The sequence below is a fragment of the Pleurodeles waltl genome, chromosome 11 (assembly GCF_031143425.1).
Source record: "Pleurodeles waltl isolate 20211129_DDA chromosome 11, aPleWal1.hap1.20221129, whole genome shotgun sequence".
Classification (NCBI taxonomy): domain Eukaryota; kingdom Metazoa; phylum Chordata; class Amphibia; order Caudata; family Salamandridae; genus Pleurodeles; species Pleurodeles waltl.
Genome location: NC_090450.1, coordinates 688,815,966 through 688,842,967, shown reverse-complemented (window position 1 = coordinate 688,842,967; position 27,002 = coordinate 688,815,966). Strand labels below are relative to the sequence as shown.

Sequence of the window (27,002 nt, the reverse complement as noted above, 5' to 3'; positions counted from 1 at the left end):
GCACCTTCAAATAACAAACTCACAAAAAATAATCACACAGACAAAAATGAACTTGATTTTTTTTTTTTTTATTTGGTAAAGAGCTCTCTAGATTATAAAATAAAACAAAAGACACATCATAAATGTCATAAACATCAAAGGTAAAGCAATGTTGTCTCCCTTTGTTAGAAGTCCGTGATTTACGTGACTATTTCTTGCCTTCATATTTACTCCAGGCCACCAGACGAACCTCCCAAATGAGGCAGGTTTGTGTCTTGTGCTTCAATACTTTTAACAAAAGGGCAGAGTTAGCATGGGCCCTGCCAAATCCTGGGGGGGAAGCAGGAACTGCGTTCCTCAATATCAACATTCTTGGAAACCTGTTAGGGCCCGTGATCAGTACAAGCATACTCTCGTGTCCTTGAATCATTTTATTTTTGCACTGAATTAACATTAATAATACATACCTATAGTTCACCACTAGGACTTGGGCTATGGCAGGAGTTTTCAAACGGCGGACAGTTTCACCAGAAAAGTGAGTGTGTCTCTGAAAGGTCACTAGAGTGGGGTAATACAGTCACATGGAAGAGAGTCTGTGAGGTGATTTATTTGACACCAGTCAAACACACCTTTCAGAGGCACCTACCTGCCAGGCTAACATCCATGTTTACCTAAGGGCAAGTTCCTGTTGAATCTGACCTTACACACCCACCTCTGCACCACTGGTCTTGCAGAGAAATTGGTATGTAGGAAATGTGCTATTTTTTCCCATAGGCCAACTCTGAATATCTGGCAATAAATTCACGACCAAACCTGGAAAGGCCAGTTACTAGCTGAACAATTACACTGAAATCGATTTAAAAGTAGTGCCATATTGGCCACTGTAAGAAAGGTGGAGAAAGTGGCTTTTACTTGGTGGGCAGGAATGATTTACTGAGAAGGGGATTATCGGGCAAAACTAATCTCCTAACTTTTGAATCTGGTCCCTTAGACTGCGTGATAATAAAGTGCCCGGGTGTTAAATCTCCCCTCACACTTTGCCGTGGGGCACTGCAGAACTTGCTTAGGTCTGTCATTAGCTTCAGAGGGGCTTTTGTGGTAAATGGTCTAACAATGAATTAAAACACAGTAAACATTAAATCGTGCAGGTGTCCCAGATTATACAGACGCCATCATCTCCCCCAAACAGGCATACATGCGGTCATACAAATCTTAGATGCCCTTTGCAGGTCATGGTCTAAAAGCTCGCTTTGCTTTCTGAACCGCCGATTGCACACTCCTCCGTGGCTGTGTCGTTCTGCACCATTCCAGTGCTTACATTTTCCACCAGTGAAGCCTAGCTATTGAGCAATGGTTGCCAAGCTTTCTTTCAGCTTCCGGGTCATACTGGGGATCAGGTTCATGTGTTCGTCTGCACACCGGGATACACAGTTTTCTAGCTGCAGCTTGACCTGGGGCTCCTTGCCGCCAGAGTCTAGGGCATCTTTGGCCTTGTCATTGCAGTTCATAGTACAGCGAGCCAACCGGTTCTGAAAGTCAAATAATAGCAATAAGTCAAACATTTATTGAAGGCTCCAGACATGTACAGCTTAACGTGCAGTTAGGTAACACGTACTAAATATTGCAAGCTCACAAGGGGCAGAGTGGCCTACATGTGTCGACGTTAAAATTAGATTTGGAATTGTATAAAATAGGTAGATGTTTGCTAGTACAAATACATTTTAATTTGAAAATTGCTCTATCAGTTATAATTCGTTCTTTAAGCTTGAACCTTTTTTCCACAAGTTTCTTATCACACAGGGGATGTACACAAACGGGATAGCCAAAATCTTTTTGAGATAGAATATTCATTGATTCAAAGCACAAATCGCAATATCCAGATGCTGATATTTGAGAGGCGTGGTAAAGTTGTAGGCAATTCTTATTTTGGCATTTGGTCTGATTGCTTTTTTTAGGGTCGAGCCTGCGTTGCATGCGCTCTCGCATGCGTATCGCAGCGAGACGCTTTAGTGTTTAGAAAAGGCCTCGGAGCCCTGCCGACATCACGTCAGTGTTTTTCATTGGTTCGTGGGCTTGCCTAATAAAATCTGTTTGCTTTCATTAGTCGAAGGCATGCATACGTCATGCCTTATCCGGTGGTTAGCCCTCCTCGAGAGCATCGACCAAGTACAGAAAACATGCGAGGCTTGCTGTTTTCTGTCCGGCTCGTGGACTACTTTTTCTCCAATTTACTAGCGCAATTTCACTTGGCAGAAGTCGAGCGCTTTACATAGTTAATTGCACTTTTTCGGGTTACGTACATAAATGCACTTTTGCTGATAGGTGAAAAGTCGGGTTAGGAGTTTACAACGCTATCAGCTCTAACATGAGCAAACACGAGACCCTTTGCATTGCAAATGCTTGTTTATTATGGTGGTTTTGTTTATCACAACCAGTGTAATAGTGACCTACATGCACAAGCACTTTACATTCACAGGGAACAGTTGTAGGAAGCTGTCCTGGTGTGTTGTGGGTACCCAAGGTAGTTACACCTTATACCAGGTCCAGGTATCCCCTCTTAGTGAAATGTAGGCAGTGTCTAGAAGCCAGGCTATCTAGAGGTAGCTGTGTATGAGTAGCCAAGGATTATCTAGGAGACATACAAAGCTCATGCAAAACTACTGTAGTCACACAGCACTTACACACATGAAAGAAAACACTCAGTTGTACAAAAATAAAGGTACTTTATTTTTGTTCACACAATACCACAAAGTACCAGAAGGACAACCCTCCAATAGGAGGTACGTAGTACACGAATTATATACACTAGTAAACAGTAATAGGCAAATAAATGGTTAGAGAAATGGTTGGAAAAATTGTGCAAATGCAGATAACCATTAGTGACCCTAGGGGGAGCCCAAACCATATACTAAAAAAATGGAATGCGAACACAGGCCCCCACCTAGGTAAGTGGAATATGTAGAGGGGAGCTCGGAGTTCTAGAAAACCACTGAGGTAAGTAACACAGTACCCCTCCCCCCGCAACCAAGAAAGCAGGAGCAAATCACTGGAATTTCCCCCAAACAACTCAAACGGAAGAAAAAGAATAGAAGACACCCAGACAAGGCTGCAAGAAACCAGCGGTGGATTCCTGGAGAGAAGGCACCAAGACCAAGAGTCACAGTGGAGTCTAGGAAGAGTAGGAGCTACTACCCACCCAGTTGTACTTGCAGGAGTTGGTCGACGGTGATGAAGAGAAAGTCAGCACTGCAACCCTGGAGCCGGGGAAGAGTTCCTGAGGGATGAAGAATAGGTCCCACACTGGAAGGAAGATTGCAGACGGGTGTCGGTGCAGGAATTCCACCAACAAGCCTTGGCAAAGGCAAATTTAATGTTAGTGGAAAAGTGGTGCTGCCGGGGACCAGCACAGACCAGGAGGACTCAGCCTAGGAGGAGGGAGTCAGAGGGGTCCCTCAGTGACACAGAGAGCCCACAGGAGCAGAGGCAGCACCCACAGGAGTCCCAGAGGATGGGGACACAGAAGTTGCAGAAGGAGCCCATGCAGCACGCAGAAGAAGGGTCCCATGCTGCAGGAGAACCACGCAGAGGGCTGTGCTTGGCAGGAAGGAGTGCTGAGGGCTGGCGCTGCATGTATCCTGAAGCTCCCTTACAGGGGATGCAAACAAGCCTTGGCAGCTGCAAGAGATGTGGTGTGTTCTGCCTGGGAAGGCAAGGGCTTACCTCCACCAAAGTTGGATAGCTGGTAGGGAGGACCAAGAGGACTATTCCGGACCACCACCCGTGATGCAGGATCCACACAGCTCAGTATGAAAGGAGATCCACGCAGCCAGTCGTCGTTGCAATAGGTGCCTGCGGATGCAGGGGAGTGACTCCTTCACTCAGAGGGAGATTCCTTCTTCCTTCTCGTGCAGAATGAAGATTTGCTGCCCTCAGCGGATGCACAGCCAGGGAAATGTTGCAGAAGCTGGAAGGAGCTGAGGAAGCAATGTTGCAAGAAAAGATTTCTTCGTGGATGCAGATTGTCAGTTCCTGGAGGGTCCAATCGCAGTTCCAGTGACTAGAAGTCGAATTGGAGGTTGCAGAGGAGTCCTGCTGGAATCATTCAAGCCGAATCTGCGGACCCACGCAAGAGAGAGACCCTAAATAGCCCTGAAAGGGGGAATGGTCACCTAGCCAGGTGACCTCCTATCAGGAGGGGGCTCTGACATCACCTGCCTGGCCACTCAGATGCTCCCAGAGGTCCCTGCCAACCTTGGATTTAAGATGGCAGAACCCAGGGACCCTCTGGAGGAGCTCTGGGCACCACCCCTGGGGTGGTGATGGACAGGGGAGTGATCACACCCCTTTCCCTTGTCCAGTTTCACGCAACAGCAGGGGCTGGGGGTCCCTAAACCGGTGTAGACTGGTTTATGCATGAAGGGCACCAAATGTGACCTTCAAAAGCGTACCAGTGGCTTGGGAAGCCTACCCTACCCCCCCCCAAGCCAGTCACACCTGTTTCCAAAGGGAGAGGATGTTACCTCCCCCTCCCAAAGGAAATCCTTTGTTCTGCCTTCATGAGCTTGATCAGATCAAACAGCAGGAGGGCAGAAACCTGTCTGAGGGGCGGCAGCAGCTTGGGCTGGCCGGAAAACTCTAGAAGACGGTGGTAGCAATGCTGGGGGTCCTCTAAGGAGCCACCCGAGTGCACGGAATTATACTTCGAATACTGGCAACAGTACTGGGGTATGATTTTGACATGTTTGATACCAAACATGCCTAGGTTCGGAGTTACCATTATGTAGCTGGACATAGGTAGTGATGTTTGTCCAGTATATGAATAAAATGGCCTCCCCGCACTCACGAAGTCCATGAAAATGGTACTGGAGTTCGTGGGGGCACCTCTGCTAGTGCAGGTTTTCCCCCACACACACACAACTACTTGCACCCTGCCCTCTGGGCTAGGAGGGCCTGCCATAGGAGTGACTTATAGTGACCTGGTGCAGTGACCTATGGTGAAAAAGGGTGCATGCACCCTTTCACGCAGGCTGCAATGGCAGGCCTGCAGAACACTTTGCCTGGGCTCCCCATGGGAGGCATAATACATGCTGCAGTCCATGGGGATCCCCTGGTACCCTATACTAGGGACTTACATGGGGGCACAAGTATGCCAAATGAGGGGTGAAAATGGTATAAGTTACCAAGTTAGAAGGGAGAGAGCATAATCACTGGGGTCCTTGTTAGCAGGATCCCAGTGAACACAGTCAAACACACTGACAATAGACAGACAAATGGGGATAACCATGCCAAGAAAGAGGGTACTTTCCTACAATGGTACTTCATGTAGGACATAATATTGTGAAATGTGCAATGTTGCTGCAGCTATAAAAAGAATTCAAAGCTGCACCTGTCTTCCGTGAGTAGAAAATGTGCTTTACATTCAATATTTCCTTTTCAAAGGCAGTGGAGGTATATGTTAGAACCTGGGATGTAGTCTTATTTTTTGGAACTTAGCACATTGGCCGAGTTTATGTTTGTGTTGCAACACACACTAAACAAGCATTAGGATAGCCAATATGTTTCGCCTTTTGGACCTTGTGAGTGTGTAGCCATGCAGCACATTATTCGGAGTGCTGTGCCACCAGTGATTGAAGGGCTTTACAATTACTACACACTGTTTTTAACTTGTATTTTAGCTGGGGTATCAATTGATTTATAATATTTATCAATAGCAGAGCCGCACCCCCAAGTTCAGAATGAGTTTGGATAGCGTACTGTAATCACACTCCTGCAACAGGTTTTTGTGACTTGGCTTTTTAACCAAATGAACATTTGGTTTGCTAGTTCCTCCAACAGGCAGCAAGAGACTTCAGAGTGTTTTAATGGTATCACTAGTAGCACATCTAGTAATAAGTAGCAATTTAAGCTAATATATCCCTTGTATTTGCCGCCAGCATAGATTGAAGCTCACCGAATGGGTCAAGTCCGTCGAAAATGATTGAACCTTTAAATAGTGAGCAACCAGTTGCTGCAGTGGTCTCCACTCCCCCCCCCCCCCTTCACCCCACCCCCCTAAAAAACGCCCCCACTCTCCCCAGCACTCAGGAATCTGTTAATGCAGTAAAGGGTGTAAAACCTCTGCACACAATAGTATAGATTTAGGCTGGGTTGCCCTCGTGTTCAATAGACAGGACATTAAAACAAGCAAAGCATTATGAAAGTGCCTGCAGGCAACACAAAATGCACCGTAAAATCCCTGAAGGATGGAAAATTCAGACGGACCTTTTAAGGCTCCTCTTTCTAATTGGATCCATCTTTATTTTTATGAACTATTTCCTCGGGCAGATTATTAATTCTAAACACTGGTTGGGGAAACAGTGGGGCGAGGTTAAGTCAAAAAGACACCTCGTTTGTAAGTGCCCAGTACAAACACAATTGAGATGATCTGCGTGTTGTACATTCCTAAACAAAATTAATAGAATAATGTAATAGAATCCGGAAACCATTTAAACGGTTTTACGGATGCCAGAGCATGCAGGGCCTTTCTGGTGGCTTCCCTAGTAGCTATGGTAAACATGCAAAGCCTTTACTTCTCACTGTTTCCATGCTGGCCATCACAGAAAGAGGCAGCAGATCCTGCATCAGCTACTTGCTGTATGAAGTAATAGATGGCTGAATCTGCAGAGACTGTGTGTAGAAAAAGGCAGGATTCCTTCTAAAAGTCAAAGGACCAATTAAAGGTGGCTTTAGGTTAAGGAAGGATAGCAGTTTGGAAACAACTGACTGCTAATCACCACACGGCCTAAACCCCAGCATAAGTAACTTGGGACCTGCATACGACTTAAAAACCAATGAACACCGGTCCTAACATGCTGGATGCAACTGATTGTGGAACAGACACCGAAATGCTATTCCAAGATAGCAGGGGTTGCACTAAGTGTCCTGCCTGCATACATCCAAGCTATCGAAAGATCAGAGGGGAACCAGATGTCCTAAAGTTCACCCATAGCCAGAATTAATCTCCTTTCTTTCTCTTTCGGGTACAGGTCATTGCTCACAAGTATGCGGTTCAGTAAGAATGCATTTACACTCTCCACTTATCAAAAAGAATTACTGATACAGCAGTGAGGCACGATTTCAGAATATACAAGAAACTACTGCATGGCAGCCTACTCACCATCTCTGGATTAAAGGCCAGCTAGAGAAGTTCTAGGGTGATAGTAGGATGGAAGCTAGGAGGGAAACACAGCATCCCAGTACATTCAGAAGCAGAACATTATGATGGGCTTTCATGTTTCAGTTTGTTACTATAGTAAAAAACAATTTAAGAAATGGATACTACGCAAAGAAAAATGTTTATTGAAAAGTACATCAATTTCCCTACAATTTCTTTTTATTTTTCAGAGGATAGGGCAGCATTCAGTCCACTGGGCAAGGTATAGACAAGAAATGCCAACATTTACAGCGTTAAAGTGCTTCAATGAATGCAATAGGAATCCACTTTTAGAAAAACATAACTTTCATATCGAAGCTGATTACTAAGCATGCTTGTAATTAATACTTATTGGTTCACTACTAAACTCGAGAAATAACCATTTTATTGGTTAATGTTAGAAGTAGGGTCTCTAGTTGGCAGTCAGTTTGCACCCTGTCCAAGTAGGGACACTCACTCTAGTCAGGATAAGGGAGCTACCCAGCTCAGATAACCCGTGCTCACTCCCTTGGTAGCTTGGCACAAGCAGTCAGGCTTATCTTAGAAGTAATGTGTAAAGCATTTGCACATAACACACAGTAATATAGTGAAAACACTACAAAAGGACACCACACCAGTTTTAGAAAAATAGCCAATATTTATCTATGTAAAACAAGACCAAAATGAGAAAAATCCAACATACGGTAATAAAGATATGAATTTAGCAAGAACTAACTTAAAAATACAGTTCCTTGAAGTCGCTAGCTCCGTCTGGAGCTATCCAACAGTTCAGGCCGGCCGTGGCATCGCGGGCCTGCTACGGTGTCGGGAAGACCCGCAAACAGTATCTTAGAAATGTAGGATGTCGTGATCCTCGTGCTGAGATCCGGGGTGCGGCATCACAGGCATTGGTTCTGGAGTTCGGTGCGGGGGTCGCCGGGCCCTTGAAGTCACACGCGTTGCAGATCGAACTCCGGGTAGATGACGAAGTCAGGATGCTGGCCTGGATGGCATCGGGCTTTGGTGCAAAGCAGGATGATGCGACGTGCGGTGCCCATAGGTCAGGGTGCAGGCAGCAACTCGATGACTGTGTCTTGCGGCGTCAGTGAGACCAGAGCTGCGGTGTGAAGCAGGGCAGAGCGACATGCGGTGACTCCAGGTCACAGTGCAGGCAGCGGCATCACCGTTGATATATCGCTGTTGCCGCCAGGCCCAAGGCAGTGGTGCGGCATGGGGTGGGCTCCGTGCGGCACCCACGGGTCGCAGTGAAGACAGGGGCATCTGTTGATGATGCTGAAGTCAATGGCGCTAGCATTGGTGGACTGGGACTGCAGTGCGGGACAGGACGGTGCATTGTGTACCTCAAGAGCAGTGTCCTCAGGCCACGGTGGAGGCGTCTGTGTGGAGCGGTGGCATCGGGATGCCAAGGCCGCAGTGTGAGCAAGGTGATGTGGACTGTGAGGCCCACAGCTCACGGTGCAAGCAGCAGCTCAGAGATGGCGTCAGTAAAACCAGGGTTGTGGTGAGACGTGGGGCACGGCTCCGTGTGGCGTTGTAAGGTCACGGTGCAGTCAGTGACACAGTTGACGGTGTCACAGTGGTTTTTCTTCAGTTGCAGCACAAAACACACAGTTTCCAGTGCTGTAGGCAGATGAAGCTGAAGTCTTTGATAGCCCGAGACTTCCAACAGGAGGCATGCTCTACTCTAAGCCCTCGGAGAAACTTCACAAGCAGGATACACAGCAAAGTCCAGTTTTTGCCCTCTTTAAGGCAGAAGCAGCAACTGAAGGCCAACCAAGCAAATCACACACAGCAGAGGGGCAGTACTCCTCCTCCAGCTCTTCTCCTTTGCAGAGGATCCTCTTGATCCAGAAGTGTTCTAAAAGTCTGGGGTTTTGGGTCAACTACCTATACCCAGTTCTCCTTTTGAAGTAGACAAACTTCAGAGGAAATTCTCTGTTGTTGACAAGATCCTGCATTGCCCAGGCCTGGTCCCAGACACACACCAGGGGGTTGGAGACTGCACTGCGTGAGGACAGGCACAGCCCTTTCAGGTGTAAGTGTCGCCTCCTCCCTCCCCACTCTAGCCCAGAAGACTCATCAGGATATACAGGTTACACCCCTGCTCCCTTTGTGTCACTATCTAGAGGGAATTCACAACAGCTCAACTGTCAGTCCTGGAATACACAAGCAGGCAAAGGCACAGAATGGTTTAAGCAAGAAAATGACCACTTTCTAAAAGTGGCATTTTCAAACAGACAATCTAAAAACCAACTTTACCAAAAGGTGTATTTTCAAATTGTGAGTTCAGAGACCCCAAACTCCAATCTATATCTGCTCCCAATGGGAAACTGCACTTAAAAGATATTTAAAGGCAGCCCCATGTTAACTTATGATAGAGATAGGCCTTGCAATAGTGAACACCACATTTGGCATTATTTCACTATCTGGACATGTAAAACACACCAGTACATGTCCTGCATTCTACATACACTGCACCCATCCCACGGGGCTACCTAATGCCTACCTTAGGGGAACCTTACAGGTAGTATAAGGGGAGGTGACAGGTCGAACTGGCAGTTTAAATCTGCACACACAGACACTGCGGTGGCAGGTCTGAGACATGTTCACAGGGTTACCCATGTGGGTGGCACAATCAGTGCTGCAGGCCCACTAATAGCATTTGATTTACAGGCTCTGGGCACATCTGGTACACTTTACTTGGGACTTACCAGTAAATCAAATATGCCAATAATGGATAAACCAATCTCCAATACAATTTACATAGGGAGAACTTGCACTTTAGCACTGATCAGCAGTGGTAAAGTGCGCAGAGACAACCCAGCAAAAAGAGAGTCCAGCATACCGTAAAAAACAGGAGGCCAGAAGGCAAAAAGACAGGAGAAACCCGCCAAAAGATGCCAGGTCTAACAGTTAACAATAACCATCCCTTATCAGACAACTGCACAAACGGAACCCCTCTATGGAGAATGAACACCCTGTAAATACGCCCTACAGGTTTTCTTAAAACCACACATCAATAAATGTATCTTGTAGACAGACTAGGGAGGTTCCCGTGGAAGGACAGACACCAGGAAGGAAACAGAAAAAGCTTTTAGCGACAATTTTCAGTTTTGGTGGCTTCGTAGTAGATATCAAACAAGCAAATTAAATAGTCCTGTACTATCAAAGGACCTTGTGGTTACTGCACCGATATTCAAAAATTACAGTGTTCCAGATCCTTCTCAGAAGCACATATCCACAACTACTTGATTCAACTAACTGATCTAAAAAGAATCTACCTCTAAACATCAAAGAGATTAGTTACAGTATGCCTCTGAAGGATGGAATTGTGCAATTACCACTTATAATTCCAAATGTATGGTGACAAAGATACACAAGTCCGTACCCGATTTTCGGGCAGCACATAAGTGCCATAAACAATCACTGATCTACTTCAGGGTGAGTGGACCCCAAGACTTGTGTTGAAAATTACCATGAAGTATGACCCGCAAACAATGAATCCCTACAAGATGGCCCTTGTAGGCACATCAGCACATTAGAAAAGAAATACGCAAGAACACACAAGCATACAACCTTTCACCCTTACAAAGACTAGAGCGCACATGTTCCATTTCTTGATGATGCAACTCCATGGCAAACGGATGGCCATTATTTAAGTTTCTTAGCAGCAAAGCAGCAGCAACATAGTAAGTGGAGGACAGGAAACATCAGAGACATCAACAACAGGGCAAGAAAAACAGGTTTTTTTTCCCCCCCAAGTAAGAAATGTCAGTGGGATAATTCATTTGCTGCAGAGGACCCTATAAACACAGGGTAATGTGCGAGTCCTTTTAAGCAACTGGGAGGGGTAAGCACCTACTACGAACAGTTGAATGGAACCTGCAATTCATTTGTTAAAATCATTGAAGGTTTTAACACTAACTTCCCTTCGTCACTTGTTGACTACATGAGCACTGCTGATATTAGGATTAATTTCCCTGGACCATAAGGAAATCAATAGGGATTAGCAAACACAGGGATTCAAAAATCCGTGATTTGAGTTTCGTCACCCAGAAGACAACTCGATTACAATTGTATAACCCCTAACTGTAATGCCCATTCCAGCGGGGAGGATCTAAAATAAACCAATTACATTTCTTACCTTGCGTTTCTCTTAATTCATGTTGCAATGCAAAAACCTCCAGTTCCCTGAACAATGCAGGCTTCTCTTCCACTTTAACAATCAAAACCCACCTCTGAGTCCATTGGACCGGACAGAGGAAACAGGGAAGGCACCTCCACTAATCACCAGCCAGATCACTGAACAGGCGCAGCGCTCTATGTCACTATAGAGGTAAAAGAAAGACTACATCGGGTGAGGTGCTTCCGAGCCTTCGTCAAACTGGAAATCCGTCAGTCATTTCAGGTTAGAAGATCGCAAATTAAATGTTGGGAAAAATAAACAAGAGGCGACACAAGGATCAAAGTCTCTGTGCATGCTCACATCGAAACTGACCCCTGTGCTCTAGCATAAGCTTCACAGTGTGAGGACCCACCTCTCCGTCTGAGCAACGTGCACCAATTCTGGAATCACACAGGTGCATCAGAAGTGGAAGGGGCGGCGTCCACAGCAAATGTGAAGAGATAAAAATTAAAGTCCTGTTTACGGAAAAGGAATACAGTGTTTGGAGCGACTGAAAACATTCAGCGCTCATGTGGAGTGCTCTTAGACTAAGGAAAAAGTAGTCCCTTTTGCAGTTGCTAGAATGGGACAAGTGGAAGGCTACAGTACTGCGGTCCTGCTCCATGGGAGTGAACAACAGACGAAAAGGAGGGACAAATAGCAAAGATTAACCACTTCAAAGCAAGGATTTTTAAGGGACACTGAAAGAAACAAATGAAAGTATATACAACATGTCTTGAAGAGACAGTGCAAGCGCTGTATCGGTTTAACCTAAACAAGAGGCTGAGAAAGTGGAGTTTTCTAGTTACCTTAACTTATAATCCACAACCCATATCCCGAGTATTCACGTAGGTAAGAAGAATGCACATAAACTATTGTCTAAAAGCAGTACTGGTCAACATTATCAAAATAATGTTGAAATGTTTAATATTCAACATGTTCAAAACTTTGTCCAGTTATATATTTTCTACTACCAACAACGTACCATATGATGTGATATATTTGCTGTTACTAACAACATACTGCATGGTTTGCTTTTTTATTTATGCTTTACTGGTGCATTTGCTAAGTTAATTCTTGCAATACAACTGAAATATATTTGATGCTATCAAGCAAACTAATAGTCCTGGAAATAGGGCCATGCTAATCAGCATCAAAGAACATCAGGATTCCTTCGTGGAAACAACAGGACTGTTAAACAAACCCCTTGGTAAAGCACCTTTCACAAATCCTTCTAACATGCCATATTACACCACCACAGTAGAAACCAACTGCAGAATCTAAGGTGCTGTCTGACTGAAAAGCTCAATTTTATCATCTCCAAAATTAATTCTGAAATGCAGGGTTACATGACTTTTGTAGAAGACCATAACTTTTGATCTGATTCCTGCTTAAATTCCTGGCCTCTAAGATGGAAGGTGATTGCACTGACCAATGTAAAAGAGCATTTCCTCACCTCCTTAGACACGTGTGGTGCAGCATTGTGGATTCCCCTTGAAATACGTGCACTACAGGATTCACAAGGCCACAAGTTCCTAACTACGTGCCTGCAGGAACCCTGGCTTGGATCCATTAGATTATCACCAACCTAAGCCAGCACGAACAGCCTGCAGGTTCTGAACTCGTTCACTCGGTTGCCACTATCATTCAATATTTACAGATGGATGCTTGCCCAAGTAAATGACCACCGCCACTTGCATTTTCAAATATATGCAGAGGTCACCCAGGTTCCATGCTAAGTTCCTTCTGATATGGAAACCAAAGCAACAATGGACAGACTAGATACTGCTATGGCTATGTACATCACAGTATGAGAAGAGTTTCTTAGCTTTCATTGGTTCCATGAAGGAGGTGCTGGTGGAAGGAGAGCCAAGCAGAAATATTCTACCATTCACATGGCCTGAATACCAGTCTTGAAATCTTGTTCACTCCCTAATAAATGCTGAAGTGAGGCATCATCACCCTGTGACAACCATGCTCAGAAAGGACCATTGGCTGTTGACGAATTAGAGGTGATGTTGAGACTAGATAATTGCAAGACTGTATATTTGGGCCTACCTAAGAAAAGTATGCCTGTGCTGAAAACAACTTTACACAGATCATGAAAAATGCCAGTGGCTACTGGTGGAGTCGAGGGGCAAATTCATGAAACAGGAAGGCTACTGGGCATTTGTATAGTGAAGTATTTGCCAATTATCTGGCCTCTTTGGAACTTTATACAGAATTTGATCTGTGGTTTTGATCCATCCAGCTGAGGGTTCGCTCTGCGGAAACTCGCTCCAGAACTACATTTGGTGTGGGTGGGTGATCTGGAGGGTTTTGGTTATTTTTCAGCAGCTTTTCCTTAAGAGAGTATCAGCCTTGCACCATTCCAACCTACTCCATGTGACTGTAGAATGTGTAGCGGGTTGTCTCTCTGTGGTGGGTCTTGTGAACAGACATTCCCCTCATGCATGTTTGATTCATATGGACCGTTTGTGGCTAGACTGTATTTTATTCTTATATAGGCTATGTGCAGCCAAAACAAATTTCGATATGGTATTGGTTCCACTTTGTATTGCAGTCTGTGAGATCCTGGCAATGGGCTAGCGCCTAATGAGTTGTCCAGTGTCCTAATAGATCAATAAATGCTCTTATGGTATTCCTTGAGGTCCAGAGTGTCTTGAGTTAATATAAGGTGGCTGGTTATTAGCCATTGTCCCAGTTTTCCCTGTTCCCAGTTTATCAATGTATGAGCGGTGCTCCATTTCAAGACAGTGAAACCCTATATGGTATTTTGGATTCTGTGTATGTCCGGCACCAGTACTTCTCGACTCTGGGGATATAATTAATTGGGTCATTGTCCAATTTGATCTATGTGTGGCTAGGTGCCAAGAGTCAACTCAAAGTCTATAAAGAAGATGCGTTAGAGGATTCCAGCCTCACTCTGAGTTCTGGCTATCCTAATCTATGTACAGGGTTTATAAGTTGGTGGGGCATGTTAGACCAAGCCTTTTGTCTTTGTTATGCATAGGGTGCAGGAGATTTCGTAGAAGATTGCATTATCTGCCTATTTGTGGTGTGTTTAGGGCACAGTGGCCTTCTGTGTTGGTGTATAGACAAGTTGCTTGGGATTATGTGTAATGGAGAGAACCTTAAGAGATATTTTGATGTATGGCTCTTTAAGAGGTGTGGGTACATTGACTATTGTGATGGTCAGTTGATATGATATGGATCTTGATTGGTTTGTGTTTAATACATTTGACTGCAAGAGAGGGTACAGTGCATACTTTAGGCAAACACTTTTATACTGAGTGAGGAGTGATGGCTGTGTTAGTAGTGGCACAGTGTGAAGGATGGTGTCTTAGGTTAGACATATGAGAAAGGAATGATTACAGTTCTGAATGTGCAGGAGATGTGTGGTAATGAAGCATGTAGCTGACTGGTATGGTATGTCGTTGTGTGATAAGTTGTCAATGGAGCAGGAAACCGTAGCAGTATGCCAATGGGGTAGGGCAGGCAATTAGGTTACAGGGTGATGGGTATATTGTTGTGTTGGACAAGTGGGCCACTATGTATGTGAGAAAGGAGGGAGGTTGGGTGAGGCATGGAGATATTTAAAGCAGGAGAGAGGAGAGTAGATGAATCAGGATTTAGCAAAACGTGTGGGGGAGAAGGAGAGAGGTGGCCGAGAGAAAAGGAGCAAGTTCATCAAAGAGTTTTGGTGCTAAGAAACGGGAATGAATGATTGGAGGATGAGCAGAGGTGAGGCAAGAGGAATTAGGTTGGGTGTTATAAGAAGAGGGAGATAGTACAGCAAGAAAGAGTAAAAAAGAGGCTGAGTGGGAAAGAAAGTCAAGTAGGGGTCTGAAACAAAGAGAACAAGCCTTCTGGGGTTAAAGTTCTAGTGTCCTCCACAAACCGATAGCCACTCCATCTGGTGGACTACATTAAGGCAGCTCAAATTAACCGAGTGTGCCAGCATAGAAGGCTCTCGAATCAAATAATCCTAACGATCTCAAAAACACACATATATGATGGTAAGAAGGGGCCTACATACAGCATTGTACATTCAAACCTTCAGACATACACACTCACAAAACACCATCAAATGCACCCCTCCACCAACTCTGAAGTGGCTGAAAGATAACCTCTCTGTTCTCTACAAAACAAATACATTATTATTAAGCTATTTGTAATGTGGATATTAGGAATTGTAAAATGCATTTCCCGTGTCTCTTTTATATATTACCTCTAGTAAGTGAATGGTAAAATTGAACGCACCAGTTAACCATTACAAATTTCACAACATGAACAGTCTAGCTAACCACATTGAAATAGGAACAGTTTGGTTTTATTTTGGCCAATTATGCATGATTAATGTACTATCACAGATTACACTCTCCACTTATAACAGTAGTTTTAGAAAAAAACAGGCATGTAATCTCTTTAACAAAATAAAATAAAAGGACCCTCAGCAAATGTGAGAAACTTTAGTAGCACTATGTGGGTAACAATTCTAACAGACTAAGAATACCTATCCGAATTATCTCAGCACAATAATTCTGGTTTGAGCACTTGTGTACAAACTTCCAACTTCATTACAATTCAGATCAGGGTTAATGCACTTTTGCAATACTCATCTTCTATGTTTATCTTTGCTGACAGAGGATCTTGTTTGAACAGCCATCAAAGCTTAATGGGTAACTCTGGACATCCCTTCCTCCCCTTTTTATTGATGAGTCCCTCTGTTCAAGTTCACGGGATCCAAGGGCACAAGCTAAAAAATGTGGTGGCCAGGGTCCCCAAATCATGTTAATTTATTGATTTTTATAGAGGTCATTTGAGCACATTTATATATGCACTATTGTGAATTATTATCAAGGTTTTTATGCTATCTGTGATAAATTGATTTATTAGTGGGGGTTGATAGGTGTGCGCCACAAGTAATAAAGCCACTCGCCTTGTTAGCTCCAGTCATAGTTTTCAGTCATTTAAACCAAAGCTTCAACCCCGGGTAGCTATGGCAGAAAGAAGATAGACCTAACGAAAATGTGTAAAGCATTTAGAAGTACCAAAACAATATAAAAGTCAAAAACACAAAAGAATAAAAAACGGACTCTAATTTACAGGAATTGAGTAACATTTAATGAACAAAATTACATAAAATCAACACAAATCCAATAAAAGGAACTGGAGATATGAGTGTTTACAAATTTAAATGAAAATAGTGCCAAATAGTGCCAAACAGTGCAAAGCGTCAATTGAAGTAAGTGGTAGCATGAGACTGGAAACTAGGTGACATCTGAGGCCAATTTTCATGAAGACCTGATTAGAAACAACAAGTGGATTGGTCCAGTTGAAATGTATTTAAAGTGGACTTTGTCATTTAAAAAAAAAAAATAGTTGAAATCCTGACCGCATAGGTCGAAGCTGAAGCTATAGCCACTGCAGTGGAACTGCAGATCGATCTTGCTAATGTGCTGAAACTTTTTAGTTTTGGCTTAAAAATCCTTTTCAGTTAACATAGAAAGGGACTTTGTCATTTTTTTCTGAGGTGTGGAGATTTCTGCCAGGACAAATATGAAATTCAATCTGATGCTGTGGCACTGCCGGTTTGATACATTTAGTGGAAGGGAGCTCTGGAGCTAAATTTCTTCAATGTCTCCAAACTTTCCTCTTGTCCCCAAACAACCACAGGACTTCACTTCTCTGGCCCTTAGAACCTCAGGGGCGGGAGACTATGGACTCTAAGAGTATCAAGCAAAGGCCAACAGCAAAGTCCAGTCCAAGTATAATTGCCACCGGTCAGCTAAGCACTTTGGGAAAAAGGCACCTTGAAGCTTGTTGTGTCCCTGGAACTACTCAAGAGGGCCAGCCAAATGACCCTTGGGTCCACATATTTGTCCTAGGTACCACATGGAGCAGTCCAGTCATTCAGGGTGCCTCTCAGGTCACAGACAGTATGTTCAGTCCTTTTCTGTTCATAAGCAGGTCCATAAAGTATTCTCTTGAGGTGCCACAATTATGCCTGGCAGTAGCTAGTATGTTGGGATGATTCCTGGGCACTCCCTAAACAGTGGGGCAAATGTTTACGGGGGCAACCCAATACACTTTTTCAGTAGATCCTGTTTGCTTAACTGCAAATAGGCCCAAAATGCCACGAGTCAGGGTATTTTCAAGACGGTGAAAGTCTTTAGCCACACAAAATTGTGGCTCTGAGGGTAGTGGGTGTGTAGGGGAGTGCACTATGATAATCACTAATGCCCTCCCATATCGAACACTAAAATCTAGTTTGAAGCACGCCCTGTACCCATAACAAATTAGGCGAAAGATGCCTGGCAGGACAAAGTCAGGGACCTACAGAACCCAGACAGAGGATACACAAAAATTATTTTGCAATCCTCTTTTATTCCTTTCAAGAGCATTAAAATGTTACATGTGGTTCAAACAGATCAACTAAGCAGGGTATGCCACTGTAGGGTCAACAGGATGCCCAAAGCCCCTGCCCTGAATTTTCTGAAGCGCTCGGGTTTCATCTCTGCACCTACTATGTAGCTCGTGGGAGGTTTGAGGACAGGCTGGGAGTTGGCAGAGGAGAGGTTAATTTCAGTGGGCCTTCTAAAAGCTTAGGCCGGTAAAGGGTAACTTTCAATAAGTCCCTTCTTCTTAATATTTATTGAAAGTCTGACTTCACAATTGAATTGAATTTTAATAACTATTGAAAATAGTGACTTAATTCTTTCTCTAACTGGTCTCTTCCCAAAGTTAGCAGTATTAGTATTTTATTTTAATCTGTACTCTGGTTTTCTATCTAGGCCAGCTAAGCCTGCCACTGGAAATATAGCTTTTAGGGCCTTGTCACTGTAGGGACAAGGTAACATTAAGTAATTTTCTATGTGCCTCACTTTTAAATACCGTGCACCTTACCACGTGGACTACAAGGGGTGACTTGCTAATGCTTAAAAGGGAGGTTTTTACCTCACAGAAATTGTCATTTTAACAGGTTGCCCTGCAGTTTTAAACTGCAGCAGTCAGACTATATTGATAGATCTAAAGACATGTTATCCTTGTCACGCTAGTGGATGGAACAACATTTGCTGCAGTCACAGGTAACAGTTCACTTTCCATAGCAGTGGTGCAGTTTCTACACCATATACTATGGCCTTATGGGAGACTTCAATACGTCAATCGGGGATTAGCCAATTTCTACATGTTTTAGGGGTCACAGCACATTCACTGGGCACTGCTCAGCAGTGCAACAGTGTGCACATCCTGAAAACTAGCAATAAAATTGAGCAAAGAAACAGGGATGACCACACAAGTGGCATTTTCTCACACTGTTATTATGTTGTAATGCGTTTGTGAATAATTATTTAAATTAGTTTTATTATTTTAGTCATATATCTAAATGCATTGTATCAAAGTGACTTGATAATAGATAAATTGCAAACTGTGAAGTCAACAGACTAGGGGGCCATTTAGCATTTCTTAAAGGACCGATACACAATTTCAGTCCATTAAGAAATACTAAGTTGCCTTTTCATATGTACAAAGGCAGATAGGGAATCGTAAAATATGTGATTTCTACGTAGTAGAAATCGCATTTTGCGACTCCCTAAACAGGAAATCGCAAATAGGGTTTTCCTATTTGCAATTTCCTAAACACATGTACCAAGCATTTCCTAAATGCAAAATGGGCATTTAGGAAATGCTATTACCATGGACTCCAAGTCGACAGTAACCATGTGCAAATTTTAAAAATGCACCCAAAATGCATTTTTTTATAGTGCCATTTAGTGAGCACATGCCCCGAGGGTACTTGTGCGCTTTACATGTGCACCACGATTTTTGGAGATGCATCAAGGGGGCCTGTAGGCCCATAGGCACCCTTTGTTTTTAAATTGCTAATTTGTCATTTCCTATTAGGATGTCGCAAATTTGGAAATGCAAAACCGTTTGTACCTATGGGCCATTACGCCCATAGGAACGAATGGAGTAGCATTTCCAAAATAACGATTTCCTAATCGCGATTCTTACTCTTTAGGAATGGCTATTAGGAAATCTCTATTTTTGTACATTCCATCTTGTATTTCCAAAATAGCAATTTCTTAGAATTCGCTATTTAGGAAATGCAAAAACAGAATTTCATATATATGGCCCTTGATCTCTAATTTCAACTTTTCCAGGCGGAGAGTTTGTTATCTTGGCCAAAGCAAACTGTCTATCAGCATATACGATTTCGGATGCAGAGAATCAGGAGAATTTAAAAACAGGTTATTCTGTTTGAATATTTTTTGAAGAACAATCAACTGGTTGTGGTGACAGACTCCTGGTCAAAGTTTTATAAGTGGTGAAGTTCTGGAAATTGGTGTATGGCTGTTGTTGTAGCACCCCTCTCAGATGGCAACATTATGGTAAACTCAATATTACAGTTACTGTATGTATTTCACACATGGTTCTATCCAGACGCTGTTGTGATTGCGCTACAAAACCCTGCATTCCACTCTTGTCCTCTCTCCCACACGAGTCGCAATCTTCTATGGGCAGCAAGGAAGTAGGACTGAACAGATGACCACATGTCAGAACAGGAAGAGTGACATAAGGTAAGCAAGCAAGAGGCAAGTTATTACACTATGGCAGAAAAGCAAATATGTGTCTGTCACAATGGCCTTCTAAGTCATTCCTCAGGGTTTATTGTACCTGCTGGTGTTTGGCACTGTTGCCCACCCGGTTTCACCTGCAAATATCCAGCACCAAAAGTCTTGGCCCAATCTTGCTGAGTCCTACTGGTGGTGTCAGTAATCCTGCCCCGCCCAAATGTCCTACCCTTGCCTGCCACTCTGTATGTCACAGATCTCTCTGCTGTTGTTTGGCACACAGTAATTCATAGCCCCAGCTGTGAATCTCTCACCTCGTTCAGCTACTGGTCCTGGCAGCGAGAACTGCCCTGTAACCTGTTACATCTCCAAGTGTCAGAATTGAATTGGTGGTGGTCGGTGAACAGAATGTCAGTCCTGTGAACATACTGCGATTGCTGAGTGCCAAAAACAAGCAAACTATTGGTGAAGAAGCAATTCTCTGGATTGCTACACTTAACCAGTACCATTTTAGGGAACACTTTTTTAAAACACACCTGAAATCTTTCCAATTCGCCGGTGACAGTAGATTGTGCATGTCCCATTGGTGTGTGGCATCTTTCAATACACTGGTGAACCTGCTTCATCGACGCGCCTTGAGTCTCACAGCACTCAGCGCTGCAACGGAACATCTTCCCCTGTGATAAACAATTAAATAACGTAACTCTCATTATCGGAACTATAAATGAAACTCACAAAACACAACTATCAGAGTAAACAAAAATGGTTCTTTAAATTGAGATTTGCAATCACAAATTATGGGCATGTTCAGTGTTCAACGGGCTGGGCATGCCTGCCTCTTCAGATTTATAGAGGACAGTAATAAAATGAAAGTTAAAGTTTTCTAAAGTGCAGCAAGCAGAGTATTTTTTAACTGAGCAGAAGACGACAAGCACAGGATCTAGTAACTGCTCATAAGAGAAGCAATGGCTTCCTGTCAGCCTTTGTTGGTCTATGGGAAGTAGTAGTCAAATAATATACACAACCAATTGTGGTGGAAGTGGACGAAATGAAAAGAGTACACTGTACAACAATGTATCACAGTAAACAGGATGAACAAAGTAAAGCCGGTTTGAGGTCATTTACAAAACAGAAATTATTTCCTTATCAACATCTACTAAACGCACATAAGGGGACCATCTACTAATGTCACAATACAACGCAAAACCCTTCATGAAATTATCAAACAAAACAACATTCTAGAATGCTTATTTCTTGTGACTGTTAACGACGCAGGGCTGGAAAAGGGGAACTCCTTTTTTCCTCTACACTGGATGGACTCTTCAAAATACATATTGATGAATTAATATGGGGTTCTCTTATGGTCATCTTCATAGGAAATGCAGAAAGCATTGTTCATATAACTAGCAGACAATGAGTCTGCTGTGCTGAAGAAAATACACCGTAGCCAAGTCTGTGCTTTTAAACAATGCTAACATTAATGAAAGCACGTCTCTACATTTGCACTTCTCTGAGTTATGTTAATGGAACTGCCAGCAAAGAACCAGAAACAAAGCAGCTCAGAAGAGGCATTTCTTCAGGACTGACCTGAATTATGCCCGTATAGGATCAGCCCTGTGTGCTTTCAATATTCTGTAGATCGCCCCTGCAAAAGTAGATACAGTTCTCCTTTTCTGCACACCGTCGGTGTTTCACAGAACAGCTGGTGGCACAAAAGATGTTTATTTAGTGCTATGCTGTGGTGGTGGGGGTGGGAGGGTATGTTTTTTTTTTGCTTTTTTAGATAGGTGCTACATTGTGGATGCATGTGCAACTAGCACAGACACTTGTAATGAACACCAGTCACCAAGCACAGCCAATGCAAAAATAGGCTAGCTGCGAGGAAATGGGGTGTGGTTATGTGACCTCACGATGTAATACACTTACCAACCCCTTTAGGACCAGCAGGTTTTGTCTGTCAAACCTTCAGCTCAACCTTGGGTAGCTGTGGCTCTGAGCAGCAAGGTTTTCACAAAGAAATAAGTGTAAAGCAGTTAAACAACACCCACACAATTGAATAAATTGAAAAGACAAAAATCCGACACCAATTTATAAAAATATGTTGTATTTTTAGACACCACGACGAAAAAGATTCCATGGAGTGTTCAGGAGATATAGAGTTCACAAGACATAGTAAATTAAAGCAATTCACTGAACTACGAACATGCATTGGCAAATTCATCAAACTTGACACACTTTTTCATCAAAAAGTTGAGCTAGTTGTGATACAGTTAATTAGAGTCACTTTAGGTGACCACCTCTGGTAGGGAGTCAGTCGAGGGGGACCAGCAAGGCCCTCAGAAACAATTACCTCCAAAGAAGAAGCAGTTCCAGGTGCTTTATCCTCAATCCAATGGATTCCTATGGAGTGGTTCTGATGCTGAGGATACAGTACGCGCAAAGATGCTTTTGACATCACACAGATGACGGGGTCTTCTTGTAGGTACTCCTCGGTCCACAAAGGTGATAAGGGAGCCCATGGCACATGTTTCAATACCCCATAAGGTCCTTTCTGGCCAAAGTCCAATTGCCACTGGACTACCCATCGCCTTGTGTCACGATCACAGCCAAATCCTTCCCCGATTTGTAACTTGCCTTCTGGGTGACCAAGATGCACTCCGACAACTCTCCAGGATCCAGCAGACTCGAGTGCAACTTCTGAGTGTCAGGTTCTGCTGCACGACGGCTGGAGCAGCGGTCCGGGGATCTGGGCTATCGCTGCAGCTGCTGGGTCCCTCGGCTAACCCTTGGAGTCTCTTTAATTTAGCTGGGTTCGAGAGACAACCTCTCCTTGAGCAGGACACTGTCCCTCTTCTTCTAAGTACAGCAGGTGTAGTCCACGTCAGTGCAACCTCTCTTCACCTGGAATTTGGTGCAGCAGGGCAGTCCTTCTTCAAGTCAAGTTGAGATCTGAGTCATTGGTGCCCCATTTATGCTCAGAAAATGCCCTTCCTCCTGGTGACCACTTCCTGGTAAGAGTGGCATCTTGCTATCCCAAAATGTACCATTCTGCCCACTCTGAACATGACAGAACCCCTCTTTGGGTGTCCAGGGCTCCCTAAAAGTGTGTCTACCAAGTGGACTACATGATCCTGGAAAACTAGTTGGACAATTGGCCAGCCTGTCTACCTAAACCTCCCCCCATGTGCTTCCCATTTGCCCTTCAAAGGCGGCTTTACCTTCAAAGCACAGCTTTTGGCTTCCTGTGTGGCTTCATTCAGGAGAGAAGTAACATCTCTCCCACAAGCAGGTCCCTATTGTCTCATATTCTGGGAGTCATTGGCATGTCCCCCCAGGAGGGCAGAAAACGGTCTGCAGGGCAGACCTCATCTGCAACAGTAAACAGGCTCTGGAAATCTTGGGCAACTTAAAGTGGCAACTTCTAAAGTTGTACTTTGCCCACCAGTGATGCTAAATGTGATTTTACCATTAAATCGTTTTTAATGCGCTGATTATTTTGATACCTTACAGTACCAATTTTAGTAGTCCCATTCAGAAGTTAGAAGGGCTGAGATGTCAATCTGTAACTCTGTACTTAGCAATGGGGCAGCCAGCCTTTCCAAGTAAAAACATAAATTTACAGTTTTTACTGTTGGAATATGTAAAAGCACATGTTCCATTCTTTAATATACAGCACCTTGCCCTGGGGCTCATTAGGCCTACCTTAGCGGTGACATGTATATTAAAAACAGAGGTTTGGGCTTTGCCATTACCTTAAATGACAAAGCTGAGTTAGTAGTTTTAAACTGACCTTCTAGTCTGCAGTTGCACTCAGGGTGGCACAAGTGCTGTAGTCCCTGTGGGACACTAATTTACAAGCCCTAGATTCCCCTGGTACTATATACTAGGAACTTAGAAGTAAGTGAGGCTATACCAACTGGGGACAAGCCAATTAAACATGCACCATTTTAAGGGTCAGAGCACATACACTGAGCTCTGTTTAGCAGGGCTCAGGGCATTGAGAGCCTTTATACCAGTACCTAATTGTCAAAATAGGGACAAAAGTGGGGATAGACTTGCAAAAGCCTCCAAACCATGATCCAGCTGATCAACCATTTTGCCAGACTAGCACTTGTTCAATTTGCAGTTGCAAGTGAAAAAATTACTTTTCAAATACACCTTGGTACAACAATTCTGGATAATCCTCTCTAGAATTCACAGCGAGACCCTACCACTTGAGCTCCTAGTCGAAGAATGAAGGGAATCATATTCTAGAGACATGCAAGAAAACGATGCTAGAGGTAACCGATAAACGTTGTTTGGAATGGAAGATGGTTGTCAAGAATTATCTCTGAGGTCTTGACCTTTAGTACAGGAAAAAAAGTTGCCAACAAGATGGGTGAAGAACCGATTAGGGAAGTGTTATTTAGCTAGTCAGAATTCCTAATCAGCAAGATGTCTTCTTGCTGCTGTTTCAATGGAGCGAGCTACGTAGCAGCTGTGTCAGATACAGTGAAAGAGGATTGTCAGCCTCTAAGGCAAAGTTTATATCCATATGTATAACTTGTACAATCGTGCATATAATATTCAATAATCCAAAAGCCTTTACTATCAGGGTGAAGGCGCAAATTAAGTGCAGCGAGCTGTAAGATGAGCTTGCATTACTGACAGTGGTTCCGATACAAAAACCTGTACATATTTCCAAAATGTAACAAATTGAAACTTTTATAATGCTCCCAGAATGTTCCCTGATTGAATGGAACTACATAAAGAAACAAGAAAGCAAGATTAGTGATTGTTTGCCTACAAATTAAAATGTACACAAAAAAAATGCAAATTGAAAAAAAAAATGTTACTAAACTACTGTACAACTTAGATACTATTTTCTGAGCGTGATGTAGTAAAACCTTAATATCTCAACCCTGGCATAATCAAAGAGGCCATTATCAAAGGTCTGGTATAATGAAAATCCTACCCTAATTTGTCACCCTCGTGAATGGCACCAAAAGGCACAAGTGGATTTTGTTACAGCACAAGAAGAGAATACATTTTATAAAATCCACCAATAGAAATAAGTGAATTTTATTACAGCACAAGAAGATACTATAAAACTTCACAATTCTGGAGTACTTATGTCATTAAAACAACTAAACGACTGTCAGATTCCTACTAATCTAGGCGTCGCATTCAAAGTTTTGCTAGTGTAGGCTCCAACTGTGGAAAACATACAGGAGAGGCTGCAGAGGAGAGACGTAACCCTTGTGGCAATTCACATTTAAGCAGTGTGGTGGGATAGCAAGCAGTATGATGCCATTTTCACCGAAGTAGACCAGTGTACAAAGAAAACACTCATTTGAGGGCTGTTCCACTCAAATTATTACAAAACTAAGAACCTGATTAATTCGGGGTTTTGTCCATTCTGTAGAAGATATGTTAGTACATTTGGGTCTTAGTTATTCTGGTATTGGCCCGTAGTGGCATCTTATTAAATGCTGAACAGGGGTCAAGCAGAATCAGCGTGACTGGTTCCCTCCATCCAACTTTTAACAGGGAGGTCTCAGTCCCATACGATGGATGAAAACCACGACTTGTGTCGGTGACCTCGAAGTTATGCTAGAGGGTTCTGACACAGAGGAATGCCTACCAGTTACCGACCCTTTTGTTGCAATCTAAGCAGTTATAACAACTAGATGAAGATTTCTAAATGTAGGTCCGTAAATAAATCAGATCGTGCAGCCAAAACCAATGTAAGCCGTTAGTGGGAGCCGTGTTTGAAAGTTATAACAACACAAGGTGAAAAGTAGCATGTCTTGTTTCTTCAGCCTGGTGGCTATCTCGGTGCCAGAGTAATACACTTTTGAGGATTCTCATGTGGGTGAAGACCTGTTAAAAGGTGTGTCTTTAAAACACCGGACACCCTAAACATACTTGAGAATGAGATCAGTAAATTGATAGCTTATAGTTCCTAGGTTTGCCTATGGTTTGTCTCTCCAATCCTGAGTCTCGGGTTATCACTGCGCTTTGGTGACATATATGAAAAAATAGGGGCGATGGGGGGGGCATCTCACAGTGTATTTGGGAGTGGTGGTTGGGGAGGGGGTGGTAAAGCAGAATGCTTCCTGTGGGAAGGAGTATACTGTTCACTGGTGAGCTAACGCAAGCTATTTTACTGTGTGGAGCACAGAATGGCCAAGGGGAACGAGTATAGACCTTCATCTAAAGCAACGTGGAGTTATGTTGTTTCCACGTGCCTTACCTGCATAACCCGAATGTTCTCCCTCTCCAGCCCCTCCACCATGGCATCAACCGCCTTCTGCAGCCGAAGCTGCTGCTCCTCCACACCGGCCATGCTCTCAGTGCCCCACGCTCAAGTGACAGCAACAGAGGCTGCTTCCAAGGACAACAGCGGACCGGACACGACACCAATGTGATAGCTGTGGGCGCCATTTCGGAACGGAGCGGCCTCCTTTTCCCCGCAACAAAGCACGCGAGTAAAATTGCAAGTTTAGTCTTTGCAGAACATACAAGTCCCTAACTTGCTATAGGGTCTCATAGATAAGGTCCTTATAAAAAAAAATGGGCGATTTAATTAAACGTTGCTATATAATTGAAACTGAAGGAAAATAATACGTTTAGTCTAGAATTGAAATATTCAGAACATCTTCTATTCAAGTAATTATGTGTGAACTTTGTTGCCTAACTCTATTTGCATTGAACGGGAAACATGCATACTCCAAGATGGCGAACAGGGGCAAACCACTACAAGCTTATCTGGCATTTGTCACTGAAAGAGGACTGGCAAGCTTCGATGATGACTGCTCAACAGATTAATACTTTCTATTGGAACAACTGAATCTAGTGGCACAGGCGTACAGCGCAAAAGCTTTAGAAACCCAATGCAGTTTACCACGTGGAAACAATTGCATTCTTTTTACAGTTAGATTAATAAAAAATATCAAACCGTGGAAGGCTATAAGCGTAACACCTCGCTTTGAGTGGGATGTTTAATTGATATTTTTCTACAATGTAGAAGCCAACAATCTCGGAAAGGTAAAGAAAACAATCGGACTATCGTTAGGCCTAGTAACAGGCGACAGAAGGGGGGAAA

The 27,002-nt window shown here is 43.5% G+C and overlaps 1 protein-coding gene across 1 annotated transcript; it reads right to left on the bottom strand.

The window, feature by feature from the left end:
* Positions 1-52: 52 nt before the first annotated feature.
* Positions 53-26,306, bottom strand: FAM136A (family with sequence similarity 136 member A). The gene is made up of 3 exons (XM_069214206.1): positions 26,151-26,306; positions 20,452-20,592; positions 53-1,508 (listed from the first exon to the last, which is right to left on the bottom strand). Exons 1-3 carry the CDS (start codon positions 26,241-26,243, stop codon positions 1,320-1,322), a joined length of 423 nt encoding a protein of 140 aa, XP_069070307.1. The 5' UTR covers positions 26,244-26,306; the 3' UTR covers positions 53-1,319.
* Between the last annotated feature and the right edge of the window lie 696 nt (positions 26,307-27,002).

What these genes read in the sequence shown, in the direction of transcription:
- FAM136A (XM_069214206.1), bottom strand. Translation starts at nt 26,243, where the DNA reads ATGGCCGGTGTGGAGGAGCAGCAGCTTCGGCTGCAGAAGGCGGTTGAT. An exon ending in AGAACATTCGGGTTATGCAG is followed by an intron (nt 20,593 to 26,150) that starts GTAAGGCACGTG and finishes TGTTTATCACAG; the next exon opens with GGGAAGATGTTCCGTTGCAG. An exon ending in GCGAATTGGAAAGATTTCAG is followed by an intron (nt 1,509 to 20,451) that starts GTGTGTTTTAAA and finishes TTTGACTTTCAG; the next exon opens with AACCGGTTGGCTCGCTGTAC.